The 21,442-nt window shown below is 35.4% G+C and overlaps 1 protein-coding gene across 2 annotated transcripts in view; it reads right to left on the reverse strand.

The window, feature by feature from the left end:
* Positions 1-18,756, reverse strand: part of LOC127838457 (ammonium transporter Rh type A-like) — a 46,868-nt gene extending 28,112 nt beyond the window's left edge. The window contains exons 1-3 of one of the 2 annotated variants that reach the window (XM_052366246.1): positions 18,120-18,756; positions 967-1,159; positions 132-282 (exon numbers count right to left, since the gene is read on the reverse strand). In XM_052366246.1, coding sequence (XP_052222206.1) covers positions 132-282; positions 967-1,159; positions 18,120-18,267 — 492 coding nt within the window. In that variant the 5' untranslated portion in view covers positions 18,268-18,756. Of the gene's footprint in view, positions 1-131; positions 283-966; positions 1,160-8,704; positions 9,276-18,119 lie in introns of those variants that run through there. The other variant, XM_052366245.1, reaches the window with a different exon arrangement.
* Between the last annotated feature and the right edge of the window lie 2,686 nt (positions 18,757-21,442).

The raw sequence follows: 21,442 nt of genomic DNA on the forward strand, positions 1-21,442 counted from the left end.
ATCTTCGATAAGTATAATTCACACAATGCGTTGTGCGCAAATCGTGCTTTGAAAAATACAAAGACCATCAAACAGCAGCGTGTATCACTTGCAGCCACGCAACTACTCCCAAACAAAAGTCTCCCACTTACACTGAACATGTAGAGCCCGATAAACTCGTTGATCTGCGCGAACACCACCTCCACGAGTGCCATGATAAGGAGCTGCAGGGGACTGGCCTTGCCCAGCACGGCCCCGAACGAGATCAGCACAGTGGCGGCGGCAAAGTCTGCTGACAACATCCTGGGAGAAAAAATAATAATCAAAGAGGTGTACTCTTTAAATGTACATGTAATGAGAATTTTCTGTGTTGTTTATATTTCCTGAGGGATAATGCGATAAAATCATGCCAACGGCATTCAAAGATTTGTATACTGATTTAGATGCTTGTGATGACAATGGCGAGATTGAGTCGAAGGGATAATAAAAAGAGAAAAATGTTTTTTTACGACGACGACGACAGTGATAATGATGATGATGATTCTGATGCTGCTGCTGATGATGATGATGACTAGTAGTAGTAGTAGTAGTAGAAGTAGTAGTAGTAGTAGTAGTAGTAGTTGTTGTAGTAGTAGTAGTAGTAGTAGTAGTAGTAGTAGTAGTAGTAGTAGTAGTAGTAGTACTAGTAGTAGTAGTAGTAGTAGTAGTAGTAGTAGTAGTAGTAGTAGTAGTAGTAGTAGTAGTAGTAGAAGTAGCAGTAGTAGAAGTAGTAGTAATAGTAGTAGTAGAAGTAGAAGTAGTAGTAGTAGTAGTAGTAGTAGTAGTAGTAGTAGTAGTAGTAGTAGTAGTAGTAGTAGTAGAAGTAGTAGTAGTAGTGGTAGTAGTAGTAGTAGTAGTAGTAGTAGTAGTAGTAGTAGTAGTAGTAGTAGTAGTAGTAGTAGTAGTAATGATATTGTTATTTTAATGATGATGTTGAAAGAGACTAACTCGCCGAGGTATATGGCAAACTTGACGTGCCCCATGGCCACCATGTGTATGATGCCCCGCACGATGAAGGCCCACTGCAGAACGAAGGCCGCCACGAGCAGATTTACGGAGACCGCCGAGAAACCGTAACGCTTGAGGAACGTCATCAGGAAACCGAAACCGACGAATATCATCACGTGTACATCCTGGAAATCTGAAAATATATGGTGCAAATATCGTGGGTGGATCGTCGAAATCCGCGGGCATATGGCGGAAATATTGTGGATGCGTCGTGGAAATCGGCAAGTTTATAATGGCAATGACTAACACGCGTCATGGAATCTGCAGGCATATGATGGTATACCGTGGAAGTATGCAAGTATATGGTGGAAATGAAGTTTGGGCATATCTGCACGTATATGAGCGAATGGCATGTGTGAAACGTGGTAGTGTGTGGTGAACATGGCATGTTTGCATCACAGCAATCTTTAAGTATGTGATGGAAATGGCGTGTGTACGTTTTGGAAATCTGCAAGTATTAGGTGAAAATGTTATGTCTGCATGCAAGTTGTGCAAGTTGAAAATGTAAGGTAATGCTGCGAGCTCGTCACTGAAATCTGCGGCGTGTGTCGTGGAAATTAGAGTATGTTATGGAAATTGATTAGTATATACAATATATATTATGGGAATGGCGTGTTTGCAACAAAATGTAAATATCATCGCGACTATCTGAGAGAACATTTTTTTATGTATTGTGCACATAATAGAAATCGTTAAATGTTAGTGCCTTCTATGTATCAAATATATCCCATAATATTATATTCATGAAGAGAAGTAAATGCCGTGTATACCTCGCGGACAAATGTCAAGCACTTGTCTATTACATTTCAAAATAATAACACCATTAAAAACTGCAAATACACAATGAACGTGTCATGTGAAAAACGAACCTCAGCCATTTACCTATAGCAACTTACAGTTTAGAGAATATTCTATAGAGGGATTCAGGATTCTCTCTCATAACCAATTCCAGAAGACGTATGAGACTCGATCTTGGAAAACTGGGTAAAGTGCATGTGAGCAAAGTGTCTTCGCAGATTAGCTTGTGCAGTCAGAACAGGCTAATCAGGGATGACACTTTCCGACTAAACTTGATTTGGTGGACCCATTTTAGATATATCTTCATTCTTGGAGAAATTTTGAAAGAAAGTTTAAGTGAAGCAAATCAAATTAATGAAACTCGCTAAAATAAGACTTCCTTCGACAACAAAATACCATTACAGCGGAAAATGTCGTTCCGGATAAGTCTGTCTGGAATGCACAGGCTTATCTGGGACGAAACTTCAATCACACGTTTATTGCCAGACTTTCTCAGAACGCGACTCAATGAATTCTGAATCCCGATAACCAATGGTTCACTGTGTTGAAAATATGAAAAACATGAAAACTTTGAGTTTAACACTTCTTATAACTCGGTAATGTATTTTCACTATCGGATTGTTCGGCTATGTTGTTGTTGTTGTGTGTTTTTTTTTCAAAATAATATATACATCCTGCATCTAATGTATTGATAGAGACATACACTACTGAAATATCTCATATACCGGGTACAAATAAAATTAAATACGGGTTTGTAGTGTAACGTATCCATGAATATAGCTTCACTTCTCAGTGAGTGTACTATGATATATCACCATATCACATTTAAATGTTATGGTACAGTACAAACCACCAAAACGATGCATTTCAGTGATAAAAATAAACGAGGTTTAAGCATACACCAGTTGGTATGAACAAGAGCTAATGAGGCATAGACTTTCATCGTTTTTTTAATACAATAATTATTTGCAAGATTGAATATTAAAAAAATATATTTCCTTATAATGTGTCAATTTTATCGTTCAAAATACTAACCGTTTCGGAAAAAAAAACTAGCGAGAAGTTGTATAGGCGATCATGAAATGAAAGTACAACTTTAAAACCGACACTGGATATATCGAAATTTCGTCATTACAATATTTGTATACGTGTACGACTTCATATACACATGTTAAACGACATTAGTAATGAATCACTGACATTTGACACGTAAATACTGTTCCAGCCGACAGTTTTATTCATCGAGCTGATTCATTACGAATATTTATAATGATGTAAGCAAGATGGGTTACGCGAACTGATATCAGATTATTTTGTATTTTTTAAGTATGCTATCCATAATTTACTTTTATTAAATACACGGTATTACCAGCAAAAATCTGAGTCTATGGCTTCATGAGATGAGAATGCAATCAACGATGTGTCCTGGAAGAAAAAGTAATGACCCTAATGCTCTGTACTCCTTTATAATACATGTGGTTTTGTTTTAAATCTCTTCAATTCGAATGTATTAAAGTACTTTTGCTCAGCCCAAGAACCGATGGCAATACATCTTTAAACATTGAATGAACAATTACGGTTCGTGTCGTTAATTCTTCTTATTGTAACGTGTTCAAGGTGCTGAAAACTGTACGCCAATGTTCAAGTTAAAGATGATATGATTCGTTGTTGTGCCTGATATGAAAGTAAAGTGGTCGACAAATACCTTTGCAAGTTTAATGACTTCTTAATCGTGATCAAAGAGCACGAAATGAAATGTACTGCGGAAATTGACAAGTCATATTAAAGAAAATTGAGTCGGTTAAGTTTTTCTTAAGGGCATAAACGAAAACGTTGTATGTTTCAATTAATCCGATCGATCATATTTTTTATGCTGATCCTATTTTTTTTTTCGGAATATTAGGTTGAGTTTTCGATCATTTGTGATGGAATCGATCATAGTCATTAAATCATCTTTTAAATGTGCAATAAATGTTTTTATTGATCGATCATATCAGCTAAATTAAGTTTGAATTGACAAAAAATAAACATAAAATTATGTTAAACTATAGATTTCTGCATGGCATTGCATTTAGTTCTCAATGTGGGAATCTTTTTAAAAGTTGCTAAAAAAGAGTTTAGTTGTTATTGCGACCTAATTAAAAAACCCAAAGGGCAGTGTCTTTGGCATTACGCCATTGTTTATCCTTTCAGCATAGATTTTGTGAGCATTTTATAATTGTCAGTAAGTCATTAAATGATTGCACTCTTCCTATTGTTTAATTGTATGCCCCTTGCCCTCGTTCCGGTGTGCCAAAAGTCAAGTATGATTTAATAAGTAACCGTATGCTAACTTTGTAGTTTTTTTTCTCAATGCTTTTAGCTTTTATGAGTACATGTACATACATACAGTTCAACGTTTTACTGATAAGTCTTTTTTCATGCAAAAAATAATATCTCACATGTATATGTCTATCTAATCGAGTTCAATCGACCTAATACATCGTAAATAACACATTACCTGTTACCATCAACTTGCATGTCATTAGTGGAAAAATACTCAAAACAAAAACTTACTAAGAAAAAAACGTGATCAAACCAAACGCCAAACTTTAACATTTTCATGAACCGTTGACGTGTTTGAAACTTAGGATTAATATCTTTATTATGCGAGCATATCATATAAGTTGTTTTAAATTTGCGCATTAGTTATATATTTATGATCTGTTTGTGTTCATATATTCCAGAAAATAGTAAATGTTGCTGATATTGACGATTAAAGTGCCGCCTGGTTTCCAGGCGACGACTTTACATGAAAAAATATGTTATCAGTTGTAACTACCAGCGACCCGAATGGCTAGAAGTTGGATTATTGCAACTAGCTTACTTTTCATTATTTTAACTGAACATGATGCTGAACATGCGTTTCATGTATGAATATTTGTACTACTATACTGTTGATATTAAGGAGTATTTTGTGAATACACTTACTTTATATTATTTTGGTATCTAGTGTGTAGAATTGTTTTCTCATGCCGGGTCATTCGAAAAGGGGGTGTAACAGGAGTTTTCATGTTAATTTCCTGTACCGCAGTCGTTTACCAAATACTTGACAGGTGACTTTATTTAACTACAGGATTAATTATGCGAGAGCAGGCACGCTTTATCAGTTAGAGATTAACGTAGAATTCTAACGAAAAAAATAAGTTGGACGCGAGATAATCATGTTTACTGATACACCTTTTAGAATGCTATTGAAACCCGTCAACACGTTGCCTGATCATATTAGCGTACTTTTTCAAAAGTGTAAGATAAGACTGTCCCAAAAAACTTGTTTACTCCTGCGCGATGATTATAAATTAAACGACAAATCAAAACATGGTAAGCGTTAACCCTTTGCATGATTGGAAACTTTTCGTCTGCTAAAATGTTGTCTGCTGAATTTCGAAAATAAGCATTTTCTTCGATTTTTTTTCAAAGAATAATATCAGAAGAGCAAACAGTTTGGATCCTGATGAGACGCCACGTTCTGTGGCGTCTCATCAGGATCCAAACTGTTTGCAAAGGCCTTCAAAATTCGGTTCCAGCACTGGAAGAGTTAAATGCAAATTTGGTCTATACAATCCGATACAGCGGGGATAAATCTTTGATAATTATAGGTGTATTTTTGACTGATAAATAGAATACAACGACCATAGCGGATAAGAATGTATAGCCCGCATAGACCGGTACAGTAGAAAACTCCAATACATAAGCCTGATAGACCCATTTCTGGGGCCATATGACACTTATAAATGATGCTATTCAATTCGGTCAGTGTGTTTATTTATGAATTAATAAAGAAAATATAAGCTATTTTATGTTAAGTTATTCTATGTATCTGTTGACATCAAAGTAATTTCTTACATACACACTAAATTGTAATACAAGTATATTGTGTTTTCAAGAGATAAATTTGCATATAAATAACACAAAAAAGCTTTCAGACAAGGAGTGTTGGTGGTCGATTAAAACTAAATGCACATAATATTCTGACAATTATTATGAGTTCAAATGCCTGCATTAAAATGATAGAAACGAGAACGGCGCGACTAAAATATAAATAAGATATTTAAAGACGTACGGGCTCACATTGGGATATTAAAAGATGTACGGAATCACATTGGGGTATTAACTAACGTAAGGACTCACATTGTGATATTAAAAGACGTACGGACTCACATTGGGATATTCATCGACGTACGGACTCACATTGGGATATTTATAGACGTACGGACTCACATTGGGATATTTATAGACGTACGGACTCACATTATGATATTAATAGACGTACGGACTCACATTGGGATATTTATAGACGTACGAACTCACACTGGGATGTTAATAGACGTACGGACTCACATTTGGATATTAAAAGACGTACGGACTCACATTGGGATGTTAATAGACGTACGGACTCACATTTGGATATTAAAAGACGTACGGACTCACATTGGGATATTAATAGACGTACGGACTCACATTTTGGATATTAAAACGTACGGACTACATTTGGGATATAATAGACGTACGGACTCACATGGGATATTAATAGACGCACGGACTCACATTGGTATATTAATAGACGTACGGACTCACATGGGGATATTTATAGACGCACGGACTCACATTGGGATATTAATAGACGTACGGACTCACATTATGATATTAATAGACGTATGAGCTGAATAATGTTAATGGCATTTCGACGACAAATATCATAGGGCTGCTGTGAATTGACGCGCGGATTGACGTACAGTTGATATGGACAAACCGAGACATGAGGTGATTGACGGATCAACGGACGATAAGACATTGTTGTGTCTCGTACACTGACTTAAGAACAAACACGCATTCGGATTATAGACGGACTTAAATACGAACAGCCATTGGGAAAATAGGCAGACAAAGGCACACACTTACATCGGGATTATATGCGGTAAAACGTTTTTAGTGATGGGAAATGAACGTTATCAATCATGTATGACTCTAATTTTAACAAAACAAAAATATTCCGACAACTTTTTTTAATTCTATGATAGTTCATACAAACGACTATGTATGATGTAGCTATCAATACAAGCATTCTATATTCAACGCGAAATGCTTAATCATACAAGGGTGGTATATACAAAAGTGTTCATTGTAATGGTTTATATCTTACATCTGCAAGTATTGAATTCACGGGTAAAGTTTTAATTCAATGCCCCTTAACTACCGGGTTATCAGGTTTCGCATGCGACGCGTACAATTTCTCAGCACACCAATGTAAATTGTGAGTTTGTATTATGATATTGAGCAAAATCACGTACCTTTTATATGGTAATTCGGAATTTAAATATTTGAAGAGTTTGAAAATTTGCATTTTTTAGTTTGCGATTGGTGCATGTATCGTTAGTTTTTATGATATGGAAGATTAATTAAATATGTTAACACACACATGTAGATCTGTTTTCGTGCGATATGTATGCACATTTTTAGCAAACAACTGTAGTTGAAGTAGTTGTATGTCTGCTGACCGTTTGCGTGTGGTCTTGCAATTAAGCAGTCTGTTTGTCCTGTTTAAATTGTGTACACTGTAACGAGGAGAGGTCGTTTAACGGTCATAATACTTCAGTGAAAAGTGATGCGTAACAAAAAGTTATGGAGAGTTGAGTCCATAACAATTGTATTTGGTGCAGAAATGCCAGCTGTTAGCGAAATTACAGCAATGTTGAAATCATATATCGAAGTAAAGTTGGTGATTCAAGAATTCATCAATTTTGTAGTTGGATTTGAGTGAAAACAGCTCTATATATCTGCTTGGGTTTTTGTTTCTTCATAATTTTTTGCATACTTTTAATTTCACAAAAATCTTCATGTTGTGTTCTTCTTAGTAAGATTGTTGCAACACTGGTACTAAAAAAAACACATTAACCGTGATTTATTAATCAAACACACAGACGTGCTTTGGATCTATTGGCCTTGACAAAGACACAGCTGACACATTTTTGTGTGTAACAGATGTAAAGATTAAAGCGATGTTGTGGGATTATATTTTTCCAAAGAAAAGCATTATAAGGATCACATATAGCTAAAAATAACTTTAACTGCGAGTATATCTATAGTAAGTCAACTTTCAAATGTTCCAATATGCAATGCCATTGAATAATCGTTTGTCAAAATGTGGCCCTATGCACATTACCAGGAAGTAAACATGCAGTCGTTAAATTCATAATTATAATATTATAGATCAAACAGAAATCCACGTTAACATCAACAGCAGCAATAGACTTCACTTCAATAAAGCTCTTCCATAAATAGATTTGCTCTGTTTTATCCTTTCACCACTTCTATATTCGGTACTGCAGTTTCCTTTCAGTTTTGTGAACTTTTTTCAAGTCGTATACTAGTATATTATTCATCATTCACTATGCACCAAGTATGGCATTTATTTGTATACTATGCATAACCACATATACATTTCTGAAAAAGGTCATATACGTGTCAATGTTTATACAAAGATAGATTGTAGGGAGCTCTTGAAACAAACAAATGCGTCAATAAAGAGACACACCAAAAACAACAGGATATCAAATAAATACCAAACAAGAATAACCGGTATTCAAAAGCCTTTATATGCGTTATATTAAGTTCGTGGAAGGTACACGAAAAAAGCCAATGGTCTCTAAAATCTACGCAAACTGATAAGGTGCAATGTATAATTCTCTACTCTGTATACATATTATGCATGGAACAGTGACAGTCTCAAACTCCAAGTAATTAGACGTAGTCGGTGGAGTCTGAGTTGATCTTTCACTTGCAGAATCCACTGTTATTTTTGCTAATCAGGACCACAAAATACGACCCCAGCGGTACTTACATGGGTAGAGTTTCAGCGAGCCCTCACTGGTGCCCGGGTGGATGGGCTTGGAGTCGTCACCATACTCCCCGAGCACCCCGAAAAGAATCAGGAACGCCACCTGGGCGCCGATGGCGAAAATCGGGAACTTAAGTCGGCGCCAATCCATGATGATTTCTCTGGAATCCTTGAAAGTTGACGGCGTCGGGAGCTCAGTCGTCGTAACCGGTTAAACTGCTATCGATTTGAAGTCAACACTTGGACGGACGCGTCGTGTTTCAGTGGTAGATATATTGTAGTGCGTCGGCGCGGTCAATTTGTAAATGCTTAAATAACTTAAATCACAATATATGCTTGTTTAGCGCGCTTTTGTTTTAATTCCACTTCACTACATCCATAAAGCTAACACTTAAATGTATAAGAACAAATATTGATTGCCTTAAAAAATCCCGTTTTCATCGACTAGCTGCAGCTCTACCCTCTATCCGCCAAAACAGTGCAGACCTGGCTCACCGAGCGAACATTTATATCGCTTATTCGTTCTCGTTTAATGTTAGCCTTCAAATGCGAATATTTAGATCCACTCCTTAAGCGCAGGGTCTTGTAAAAGTGAAACTTTGTCCCAAAATGCTGTGGTTCGAAGCTGATTTAAGCGTGGCTTTCGTCCTATATTGCTCGCAAATACTACTAGTTTACTAGGCCAGTCCGCTTGTATTATTATTTGTGTTCGGTCGAATTTATAGCTACAGTTGAATTCTTTCGAACGTACGTTCCATTTTTTAAGCGAACACAAATGCTTGTTCTCAACATAAATCTCGCTTGTTTATAAATGTAAGCACATGTATAAATTAATTTTAGAGCTTGTAAATTTACAAAATCAACGACACTATCCGCATTATCTGGATATTCGCTGCGAAAAGACTTCCTTCACAAGAAAAATAACTTGGAAGCGGAAAAAATCGTCCCTGATTAGTCTGCGTGGACTACACAGGCTTATATAGGACGACACTTCACTCACATGCATTAAGCCCGGTTTTCTCATAACGTGGCTCAATGAATTCTGAATCAAATTAATCGTGTTCTGATAAAACTGGGCATAATGCATGTGCGTAAAGTGTTGTCCCAGATTAGCCTGTGCAGTCCGCACAGGCTAATCAGGGACGACACTTTCCGCCTAAATTGGATTTTTGCTAAAAAGAGACTTTATTTAAACGAAAAATATAATAAAAGCGGAAAGTGTCGTCCCTGATTAGCATGTGCGGACTGCACAGGCTAATCTGGGACGACACTTAACGCACATGCATTATGCCCAGTTTTCTCAGAACGCGACTCAAATGAACAATGTTCCGATGTACACATGCTCGCTGTGGTGAACAAAAATTAAATACATGGACATGTTTAGCTTAACACTACTTGTTAGTTATAACATGTACATGTATTTTGACTGTCGGATTTTACGGCTGATATGGTTTTGTCAAAATAATATGTAAAGCCTACGTCTTATGGTCCGTCCAGATTGAGACATAAACTACCGCAATAGTTAATATACCGGGTACATATAAAGTTAAATACGGGTTTTTAGTGTAAAGTATCCATGTATATAAATGTAGATTCACTGCTCAGTGAGTTTACGATGTCGACCTATTTCCCCATAAAAACTTGAAACTTTGATGGTGCGCTATGTTACCAAATTTTTTTTTTGAAACTCCACAGATATACGAAGGTCATTCTTACACTGTATATATGAGATTTTCGCGGTCTTAAAACATCTATCCGTTTCAGTCGTAGACTGCATTAACATTGGTTTTCCTTTACAATTTCGTCAGTTTTTATTTTGTCCTTTTTGCTGTTTTATAACATAGTAGGAGGGGGTTGGTGTTGTTGTACTGGGACCGGTTTGGTATGGAGGGGGCGGTTGTGGTAGGGTTGTTGGTAGTTGTTGATGTTGTAGCACTGTGATGTTTGTTGTTGTTTTTTTTTAAGTTGATAGCGCTTTGAACGTATAAGTGGTGCTTGTTGTGCAGAACCCTAGTCTTGATATTATTGGCGGGGGCTGTACAGTTTACGGTTGTGCGGTTGTCAACTAGGCATGCTGTCCACATGGCAAGCGCATGGCAATTACTAATTCACAGATCTGTTATCTTAGGACTGAGACTAAATGTAAGAAAATCACTTCTAATAAGTGGTATTTATTACCATTTCATATTTAAGTTAAAGATACAAACAACCTAAACGATGCATTTCATTGAGTCAAATACGACCATTCGTACGATCATTAACCATTTATCAGTTTTTTTTCTGAACTGAAGCTATTTGGGGTAAAGACTTTTATCGTTAGTTAAATAATTATACATTTCGTCTGTAAGTTTGTGTTTAAATGACACTCATACTATAACATCGTTAAAATATAACATTTACTACATAGTTATATGGGCGATCCATAAAATGACTTTTGACTGTACAACTTAAAACCCGACTCTGCATATATCCTAACTTCAGTACAATATTTGTATACGATTACTTCCTTTCATGTTAAATAAATAAGAACATTAATAATCAAATCTGAAACGAAAACGATACTACATGTTCATTATAAAGGTTACTTGACACGCAAATACTGAGTCGGTCGACAGTTTTATTTCTTATGAGCTGATTTATGAGGAAATTTTATAATGATGTTGGCAATATACGTTTCGCGAACTGATATCATTTTAGTTTTGTTAGAGTGCGTTTTTAAGTATGCTTTCCATATTTTACTATTTTTACAAAGAAATATATTTTCAGAAAAAAACACACACAACAACAACACATAGTTTACATGGTATAACGAGATGAAAGCTATCAGAAGGACGTGTGTTGGAACAAAGAGTTGTAATCTTCGTGCTATGCACTCTTTTATCAATAAACCATTTACTTTTATTTAAAACTCTTCAATTCGAATGTATTTATTACTTTTTGCTCAACCAAAGAACCGAAGAACATTAAAACTTTTAATATGTAATCAATAGTTATGGTTCGTGTACATTATTCTTCTTATTATTGTTTGATTGTTCAAGACTATGAACAATATGCATCCATGTTCAAGTTAAAGACGATATAATAATGTGTTGTTTCCGATATAAAACTAAAGTGGTCAACAAATACCTTTGAAAGTTTTATTACTTCTTAATCGGGATCAAAGAGCACGAGATGTACTACGAAAATTGACAAGTCATATTAAAGAGAAACGTAGTCGTTTACGCATTTAATAAAGGAATACGCGAACACGCTGTTTGTTTCCATTAATCAAATTGAACCAAATTTTTTGTTGACAATCCTAAACTTGTTTTCGGGTACATCAGGTTGAGTGTTCGATGGTTTGTAGAAAAATCGATTATTTACTATGAGTTTGCGCTAATTGCTTCTTTCGATCATAGTAATTAAATTAACGTTGAATTAACAAAAACTAAATATGAAAAATGTTAAAAATAGATTTCTGCATGCAGTTGCGAATTCTTGACAAAGTAGGGAATCGTTCAAAATAAGTTGACGAACAAAAAGATTTAAGAGAAAAAAGAGTTTGGTCGGGATACTTACCCTAATGTCTTTGGCTATGTTTCTGAAAACATAATAACGCCATTGTTCATCTTTTCCGCTAAAATTGTACATGCAATTTCTAGTAGTTAAGTATTTAAGTCATGTAAACAAAAATCAAGTTAAGGCGGAAAAAGTCGTCCGAAATTTATCCTATGTGGCCTGCACAGTCTAATCGGGGTCGGCACTTTACGCACATGCATTTAGCCCACTTTTCCCAGAACGAGGCTTCTTATATAAAATAAAGATTGTTTAATTTAACGCCACACGAAAGACAGACAGACCGATTTTTTATTCAAATGCTCTCGGTTCGTTCACACAAAAATGTATGAATTAATTTAACCGCATGCTAACAAATTTATTCTTTTAACAACAAATGATAATGAACATGCTTTTAATTTTATTTTTGTACATTTGTACTTTTACAATGAGGATTTATAGGAGTATTTTGTTAACAGTCTGACATTTTTTTCTAATACAGGTGCATTCGGAAATAGGTGTGTGAGAGTATGTGTGCCACATTCCTGTACCGCAGACACACTTTGAATACACGGGAGTTGTCTGTATGTAACTACAGGATTCATTATGTGTTAGCAGACACGCTTTATCAGTTGAAGGTTAACGTTGAATTCTAACGAAAAACAAGTTGGAGTCGAGATAATCGTGTTTACTGATACCCTCTTAGAATGCTAGTGAAACCCGTCAACACGTGACTTGTTTAAATTAGTTTTTTTTTAAGTGTTAGTAAGATAAGATTGTCTCCCAAAACTTGTTAACTCATGGGCGATGATTATAAATTAATCGACAAGTCAAAACATTGCAAGCGGTAAATTCAGCTCTGCTTTATATACTAGCAGATGCCGTGGCAAAAAGATAATGGTGTTCAATAGACCGGCACTTGTGAAAACTCGAATATTTAAGCCTGATAAGACAGATTTTTGGGACAACATGACACCAATAAACGATCCAATTAAAGTAATTATTGATGCAAAAATAAAGTTATTTTATTTTGAGTCATCGGATGTAACGCGTTCACATCAAAGCAATTTATTACATATACAATAAATCGTAATCCCAGTATCATTCGAGATAAAATTGACGGATATACACACAGACAGGCTTATAGTTACTAAAAAGAGGCAAATAGTGTTTGTGGTTGAAAGAACCTCAGAACAGTAATATTCGGATAATGACTGTGAGCCAGAATTCCTGCATTGGACACGAGATCGGTGGGACTAAATTTTAATGGAAGGTGGACGTACTGACTGACATTGGTAAGTCTGTACACGGATGGGAGTCACATTGGCACATTATTACACGTATGCACGGAGTTCTGTGGCAACGTAAATGTCATTTCAACGACAACTATCATAGGGATGCTAGTGAATGTACGCACGGACTGACATAAGAAAGATATGGACAAACCGACGTACGGAAATGGGGTGATCGACGAACGGACTTTGTGAAAATAGGCGAATAAATGTACAAACTTCAATTGGCGGTCGAACGTTATAATTGACGGAAAAAGATTGTATGGTTTTTAGAACTGATTGCCTCACATCACAAGCGATTTAAAACAATAAACAATTGCAAAGTAACAAACTCTGTATGATGCTTCTTTTAGCAAAGTAAAAATCTTTTTCTATTCCAACAAAGTTTTCAAATACATAATGATTTATTAAAACTGTGTATGAAGTTAGCTATACCACTTGATAATAAAGGGTTTGCATATAAAACAAGAGATGTGTTTGTCAGGCACAATGCCCCTACTGCGCCGCTTTGAAGCAATATATTTGACCCTTGACCTTAAAGGATGACCTTGATCTTTCACCACTCAAAATGTGCAGCTCCATGAGATACACATGCATGCCAAATATCAAGTAGCTATCTTCAATATTGCAAAAGTTATGACCAAGGTTAAAGTTTCCGGACATAAGGACAGAATGACAGACACATACAATGGCCGACAGGCCAAAAACAATATACCCCCGATTATTCGATCCGGGGGCATACAAATGTTCAGTGTAGTGATTTACATCATACACCTGCAATTATTCGATTCACGGGTAGAATTTTAATTCAAGGCTCTCAACTGATCAAATTGCGACAGCGATGTGTACAATTTCACATCATTAAAATGTAAAATGTGAGTTTGTATGATGAAATTTAGCAAAATCACGTTCCTGTTATATGCAAGCTGGAAAGTGAATGCTTTAAATAACTTGCATTTTTTTATTTTGCGATTGATGCACGTAACGATCGTTTTATCATAGGAGAGATTTTTAAATATTTAAACAAACACGTGCAGATCTGATTCATTATCTTGCGATTTAAGAATTTTTTAAGCGAACAATTGTAGGTGGAAAAGTTTTATGTCTGATGACCGTAATTGTATAGCTTTTCAATACAGTGACCTATTTGTCGAGTTTAAATTGTGTACATAGCGATGTCGTGCTACAATCATAATACTTAAGTAACAAGAGATGCGTGACCAAATTTAGTGGAGAGTGGAGCCAAAATATTGTTTTGGTGCAGAATTGATAACGCAGTTACAGTAGTGTTTAGCTCGTGTGTCGAAACGGACTTTGTGACTGAAGAACTCAGCAACTTTACGTTGCAAGTTGTACTTGGAATAAAGTGAAATCAACTCTACAGCCATGTCGGTTTTTGTTGCTATATGATTGTTTCCATAATTGCAGTTTTATGAAAAATCCGCCTTTTAAGTTTCTTGTTTTTATTTTTGATTTGCTTAAGACTTATACAGTATGCAGGTTTTTTTTGCTTCTTTGTGACCCGCCGAAAATCGGCCTTTTCCCCTTGGATTATTTTCCCCTCAGCTGGTAAATTTTCCCCTAGATAATATACCACCCTCCCCTCAAAAATAATAATATTTTTTTAAACCTTTAAATAATTATATAAGTTGACCTGATCAAGTGTAGAAAATAATGCATAATTAAATTATTTGGTGCCTTGAATTTGTTTTTAAAAACAGTAAAATATGTTAAACTGATTATTTGAGACTTTCTTTATTTTCCCCAAACTCCGGCGTTTCGCGCGATTTTTTCCCCAAAATCCGGCGTTTCGCGCGAATTTTTTCCCCTCAAAAAAGGCCTGGCCCTTTCCCCAAATTCAGATAAAAACCACTGGTATGCATCACCTGTTCAAAGCGACATGATCAAATTATGGCAACCCGTCTGAAGTCGGCCTATTTACATGAATACAAGTTCCGATGCAATACTAGGCCTAGTCCAACAGTTATTATAAAAACAAACGTAGCATACGTTATTTGCAACCATACATGTGTCGTAATAGTTTTTTATTTTTTTTTAGTTACGGACAACATCAATGTTCATGTAATATAATATTTGCATCATCTTCATTGATATTGCGTACATTCTATATATTATGCTTTTTGAGATCTTCTTATTTTTACGAAATAAAAAATAAATACCCGCTAATCAACTACATTTAAATAAATAATCAACTACATTAAATTCCTAATACATATTTATCCAAAGGCGGAAAAATACAGCCGTGATAAAAGCCCTTCAGCAGAAAAAATATTCAAAACACACCATTGAGACGTGATCTGAGAAAACTGAGCATAATGCATGTGCGTAAAGTGTCGTCCCAGATTAGCCTGTGCAGTCCGGCTAATCAGTGACGACACTTTCCGCTTTTATGACATTTTTCGTTAAAATGAAGTCTCTTCTTGGCCAAAATCCTATTTAGGCGGAAAGGGTCGACCCTGATTAGCCTGTGCGGACTGCACAGGCTAATCTGGGACGACACTTTAAGCACATGCATTATACCCAGTTTTGTCAGAACGCGACTCCATTGACGATATTGTCTACCAGCATTACGTATACTGGTATTATTACAGTGTCAATCATTATTATATACAATTCATTATAAAGACTAATGCGTAAGGGTTCAGCGGCAAATATGTTTTGTGGTTCTTGACAGAGACCAAAGTGTCGCGTGTTGTGCGTAACAGTACTAACACTAAGAATTGTTTTTGTTTTACTGCAAAAATAATATTTCTGTGATTTATTTGTCAAAAGAATGAATAAAGATAGCTAAGAAATTGCAATAACTTTAACTATCTTCTATTTTCATTCATGTACTAGCTATGCATTTGTTGAAAATTACATATTCAATCATCAGTGTTAAACAGACGTGCATCAAAACGTGGCATAATGCATGCACATCAATACTAAGTCAACTTTCAAATGTGTCAAGTGTGCTTTTACAGTGATTACACGTTTATCAAAATGTGGCTCGATTGGTCATGGTCGGCTCGTGTACTCCTGAAATGTACCCGGGGTACTATTCAGTATACTTAACCTTACCCCGGGTACGGAAATAATACTAAACGTAATAGCCCCTTTTAAACGTACCCGGGAATTCTAACGAAAAATGTGTCGTTGTCGGCTATTTTTTCAAATTAAGTATGTTGATATATATGTCAATATTGTTTTAATAGCCTCTATATTATCAAAACTCATACTCAAAAAAGCATTTAGAGGTAGGTTTTGTTCAAAGAGGACGTTGTTTCGTATTCCGAAGCGCGTTTTACGACATCGGATTTTGGGCGGGAATAAAACTCGGGTACAGTCTAAATTGGCCGGATACGTTTTGTTTTCTATACCGGGGTAAGAAGTACCGGACGACAATGAAATGACCAATCGAGCCAAAATGTCGCCCTAATATATTACCAGGAAGTCGAAATTCAGTCGTTAATGCCATAATTAAAAAGTTACAAACAAAAATAGCCCCTTTTAAACAGCAGCAGCAAAAGCGTGGCTTAAAAAAAACGTTTGATCGTACATCTGCTCTATCCTTTCACAAGCCGTATACTAGATACCAAAGTTTCTCTCAGTTTTGTATGTAATGTATGTTAACATTATGCATCATTTATGCTTTTTATGTGTTTATATTATGCATCATTTATGCCTCTAAGACCGTTAGTTTAATGTTTTACATTACCTCGTCTACAATTACAACTATTATTAAGCAAAAAGGCCATATACGTGTTAAATATTCTAACCAAGATATATAACCTTTATATGCATTTAAAAACCCGTTGAAACAAACAATTACGTCAATAAAGCGACACATACAAAATAACAGGAAACCTGGCTAAATACCAAACAAGAAAGGTCTGGCATTCACGAGGCCGTTACGAATACTAAACATTTAGTTTGCACGAAGGTACAAAAACAAATAGCTTTAAGTCATTGAATCTAAGCATATTTACTTCTTTTTATGTATACCCGTCAATGTTTACTACATAGTATGCATCGATCAGAAACATCTATAAAATCCAAATCATTTGAGCCTTGTTCTGAGAAAACTGGGCTTAATGCATATGCGTAAATCGTCATCCCAGATTAGCCTGTGCAGTCTGCACAGGCTTATCAGGGACGACACTTTCCGCCTAAACTTGATGTTTGGTAAACAGGGACTTTCTTGAAAGTAAAAATATCATGAAGCGGAAAGTGTCATCCCTGATTAGCCTGTGCGGACTGCACAGGCTAATCTGGAATGACACTTTACGCACATGCATACAGCCCAGTTTTCTCAGAACAAGGCTCATTTATATTCTTCGACATGCACTTTCGCGGTTTTCATAAAAAAATTGTGCATACGTGTATTCGTGCTGTTCGGAAAAAAAAGAGCAATTTGCGTCATTTTCCGAGGATCAGTCAACACACAAAATCAACGAAAATTAATATTCCACTAATAGAATCGACCCCGTAAAACAAGGGGCAACTTACAAAGTGACTTGGATTAAATACAAGAAATACTCTTAGCAACTTTGCTAATTATAACCACGAAATACGACCTCAGCGGTACTTACATGGGTAGAGTTTCAGCGAGCCCTCACTGGTGCCCGGGTGGATGGGCTTGGAGTCGTCTCCATACTCCCCGAGCACCCCGAACAGAATCAGGAACGCCACCTGGGCGCCGATGGCGAAAATCGGGAACTTCAGTCGGCGCCAATCCATGATGATTTCTCTGGAATCCTTGAAAGTTGTCGGCGTCGGGTGCTCAGTTGGTATATAAAGCAAACACCTGAGCGGAAGGCGGTAGATCTATCGTAATGCGTCTGCCCGACCAATTTGTAAATGCTAATTTAGCGATCACAATGTATGATAGTTTACGGCACTTTTGTTTTTAACTCCTCTTTAGTAAATCCATAAAGCTATTATTAACATCTATAAGAACATATAACATTCAAAAATCCCGTTTACACTCGACTAGCTGCAACTCTACCCTCCAGCAACTGTACAGACCCGAGTCACTGAGCGAATTTTATATCGCTTATTCGTTTCCGTTTATAGTAGCCTTCAAATGCGAATGTTTACATTCATGCTTGTAAGCGCAGGACGATGTAAAAATGAAACCATGCTTCTAAATGCTAAGGTTCAACGCTGAATGTAAGCGAGATTTAGTCATGTGCTACTTGCAACAAAAACCTGCTAGTTTACAATTCCAGTCTGCTTGTAACAATATGCGTGAAAGGTCGAAGTTACGGCTACAGTTGTATTCGTTCGAACGTACATTCCATTATGTAAGCAAACTTTAGTGCTTGTTCTCCACAAAAATCTCGCTTGTTTATTAATGTTTTTAAATGTAATTATTATTATCGCTTGTACATTCAATAAAAAATAATTGCTATTGGTATAATAATAAAACATCAATATAATTAGACCAAAGTAAAAGCAAAGTAAAATGCTTGTTCTCCATAAAATCTCGCTTTTTTATTAATAATGTTAATGTAATTATTATTTTGTATAGCTTGTACATTCAAGAAAAAATAATTACTCTTGGTATAAAACAACATCAACATAATTAGAATAACGTAAAAGAGGTGTCAAACATGTACAACAATAAAATTACCAATAACTATTTCTCAAAACTGAATATTGCTTGAAAAGACGCAGAACGTATTGAAATTGGAATGGTTTAAATTAATGCTAATTTGGATACATGATTCGTTTTGAGAAATATTTATAGCTACAGAACCACCCCGATACCTTGTGAGCAGCGTAAGACCAATCGAGCAGCGCGGTGTATTTTCGAATAAACTTACATAGGGTAAATAAATTGGAAAAATTAAAATGTTTCAAAGTCCAATTTGAAACAACTGTGAATTAACATTGATAACAAAGGTATTGGCCTACATGAAGAAAAAATCCTGACAAATGTTCTTAAAAAATGAGCGAAATGTGGCTCATTGAAGTAGAAGATCGGGCAAAATTGGCCATGTTCAGGCATTTAGGGGAGAAAAACTGCTTTAATTTGCAAGCCCTTACAATAATTAAAAGATTTATACAAACTTGCACATGTCTGCCATAACCTCTTAGCAGTGTTTCTCCAGAAAACTATTTATTGTGGAGAAGACCGGGCCACCTTATGTGAGCAGCGACTTTATAATTCTTTTTAGTGACAAAAACCCTAATTGCCAGCCATTTTGTTGCGATTTCTTTGCTTTGTAGAGACTTATAGTAAGTGTATGTGGGCACATATGCATACAGATGTACTTTTAATGCCTTATATATTATCAATATTCTTTTTCAACATGCTCCAGTTTTATTTCTTTTTACCAACACTATTTTGGAAAATATAAAGAAAGACTTGACTGCTTTGTCACATAAATTAATTGGTTTTTATGAGAACATGCTCACCCATGGGACATGTAACGATTTGCGAGCATGGTTTTTCAAGACAAACCCATGCAACTAAATGGTAAGCAGCAGTATAAAAAATGTATTAAAACATTTTAAAAAATTGTTTGCAAAAATCGTTTCAACGGACATCTACGTAAACGATCGATAATATATATATATATATATATATATATATATATATATATATATATATATATATATATATATATATATATATATATATCAAACTACAAAAATCGCACATATATATACTTGTGACTTATTAAGACATGTTAGGAAAAACAAACTGAATACTCAAACTGGACCACCAAAGAAAAATGTAATGTCAGCGAAAACAATAGGACCGGGTTAATAGGAAACAACAATATTGTTACGCGTATTGATTTGGTGAACCGTTTTATTAAATTTCTATATGCGACAGTTGGTGATGCCTATGGAATGAACTGCGTTCCAAGCGTCGTTTAAAGTAAAATTCAATGCATTTCGTATCTTAAGTGGACTTGTTCACATATTTTTTTATTTTTGACAAATATCATAAAATTAATTCACTATCAAAACTTTTGTATTTGAAACAAGTTTTAAACTATCATATTTACAAGAAAAAAGAAACTGTTCAAATATGTCTTTCCTGTGGCTGAAACCTGGATCTCCCGAAACTAAAAATAAAGCTCTACCGTAATTAAATACGCCATGGCTGTCTGCATTTTTTATGGAAAGTTAAAAGACTGTGTTTTAACAATACTTTATTTCGCTTATTTATCGATTAAAAGCGTTTAAACGCTTATTATTGTTCTAACATCGATTGATTATACATTAAGGAACCGATATATTTAGCATTTTACTTTGTCATGAGTTTTTTTTGCTTGTCCAAATATAAAGCACGTTTTAAAACTCGTTAGGATTCTGTTTAATTGTTACTTCGCTAAACTGTGAACAAGTTCCTTTAACCATGTGTAAGTCGCATAAAGACCACTAGCGTTTAAAAAACGTGTTTTAAATTATGATGATGTGATATATTTATTTGACAGTTGTGTATAATCACTTGTGGTGTGGTGAACTCGTTAAAAAAGCTTCGCTGGCAAAATACTTGTAAACTAAAAATGCATGTGTGAATATCTTGTTTGTATAGGCAACTTTACAACAGGATGCTATTGTTAAAATGTCCATGCAGAAAACGGCTATACAAATATTATAAGAACCATTGAACCTCTTCATTAAATGTTCGGATAAGGCCACTACAAAGTGATCATTTGTTCGCTGGATTTTGGCCCAAAAACATCGGCGCGAGCGTGCGCAATTAAAACATGTGTAATCTATTTTGGAAATAATTCGAGGCGAACACTAAGTGAACAAATAAAATGAAAGTATTGTGTACGTATTTGTTGAAATATTTCGCCAAACGAATTCAGCTTATCAAATGCTGCCAGTTTGTATTATCGGTGTTAACTGTTTAACAAACAATACGCAATTATGTAATCTTAACTTAAAA

This window comes from Dreissena polymorpha, chromosome 7, assembly GCF_020536995.1.
Source record: "Dreissena polymorpha isolate Duluth1 chromosome 7, UMN_Dpol_1.0, whole genome shotgun sequence".
NCBI lineage: Eukaryota > Metazoa > Mollusca > Bivalvia > Myida > Dreissenidae > Dreissena > Dreissena polymorpha.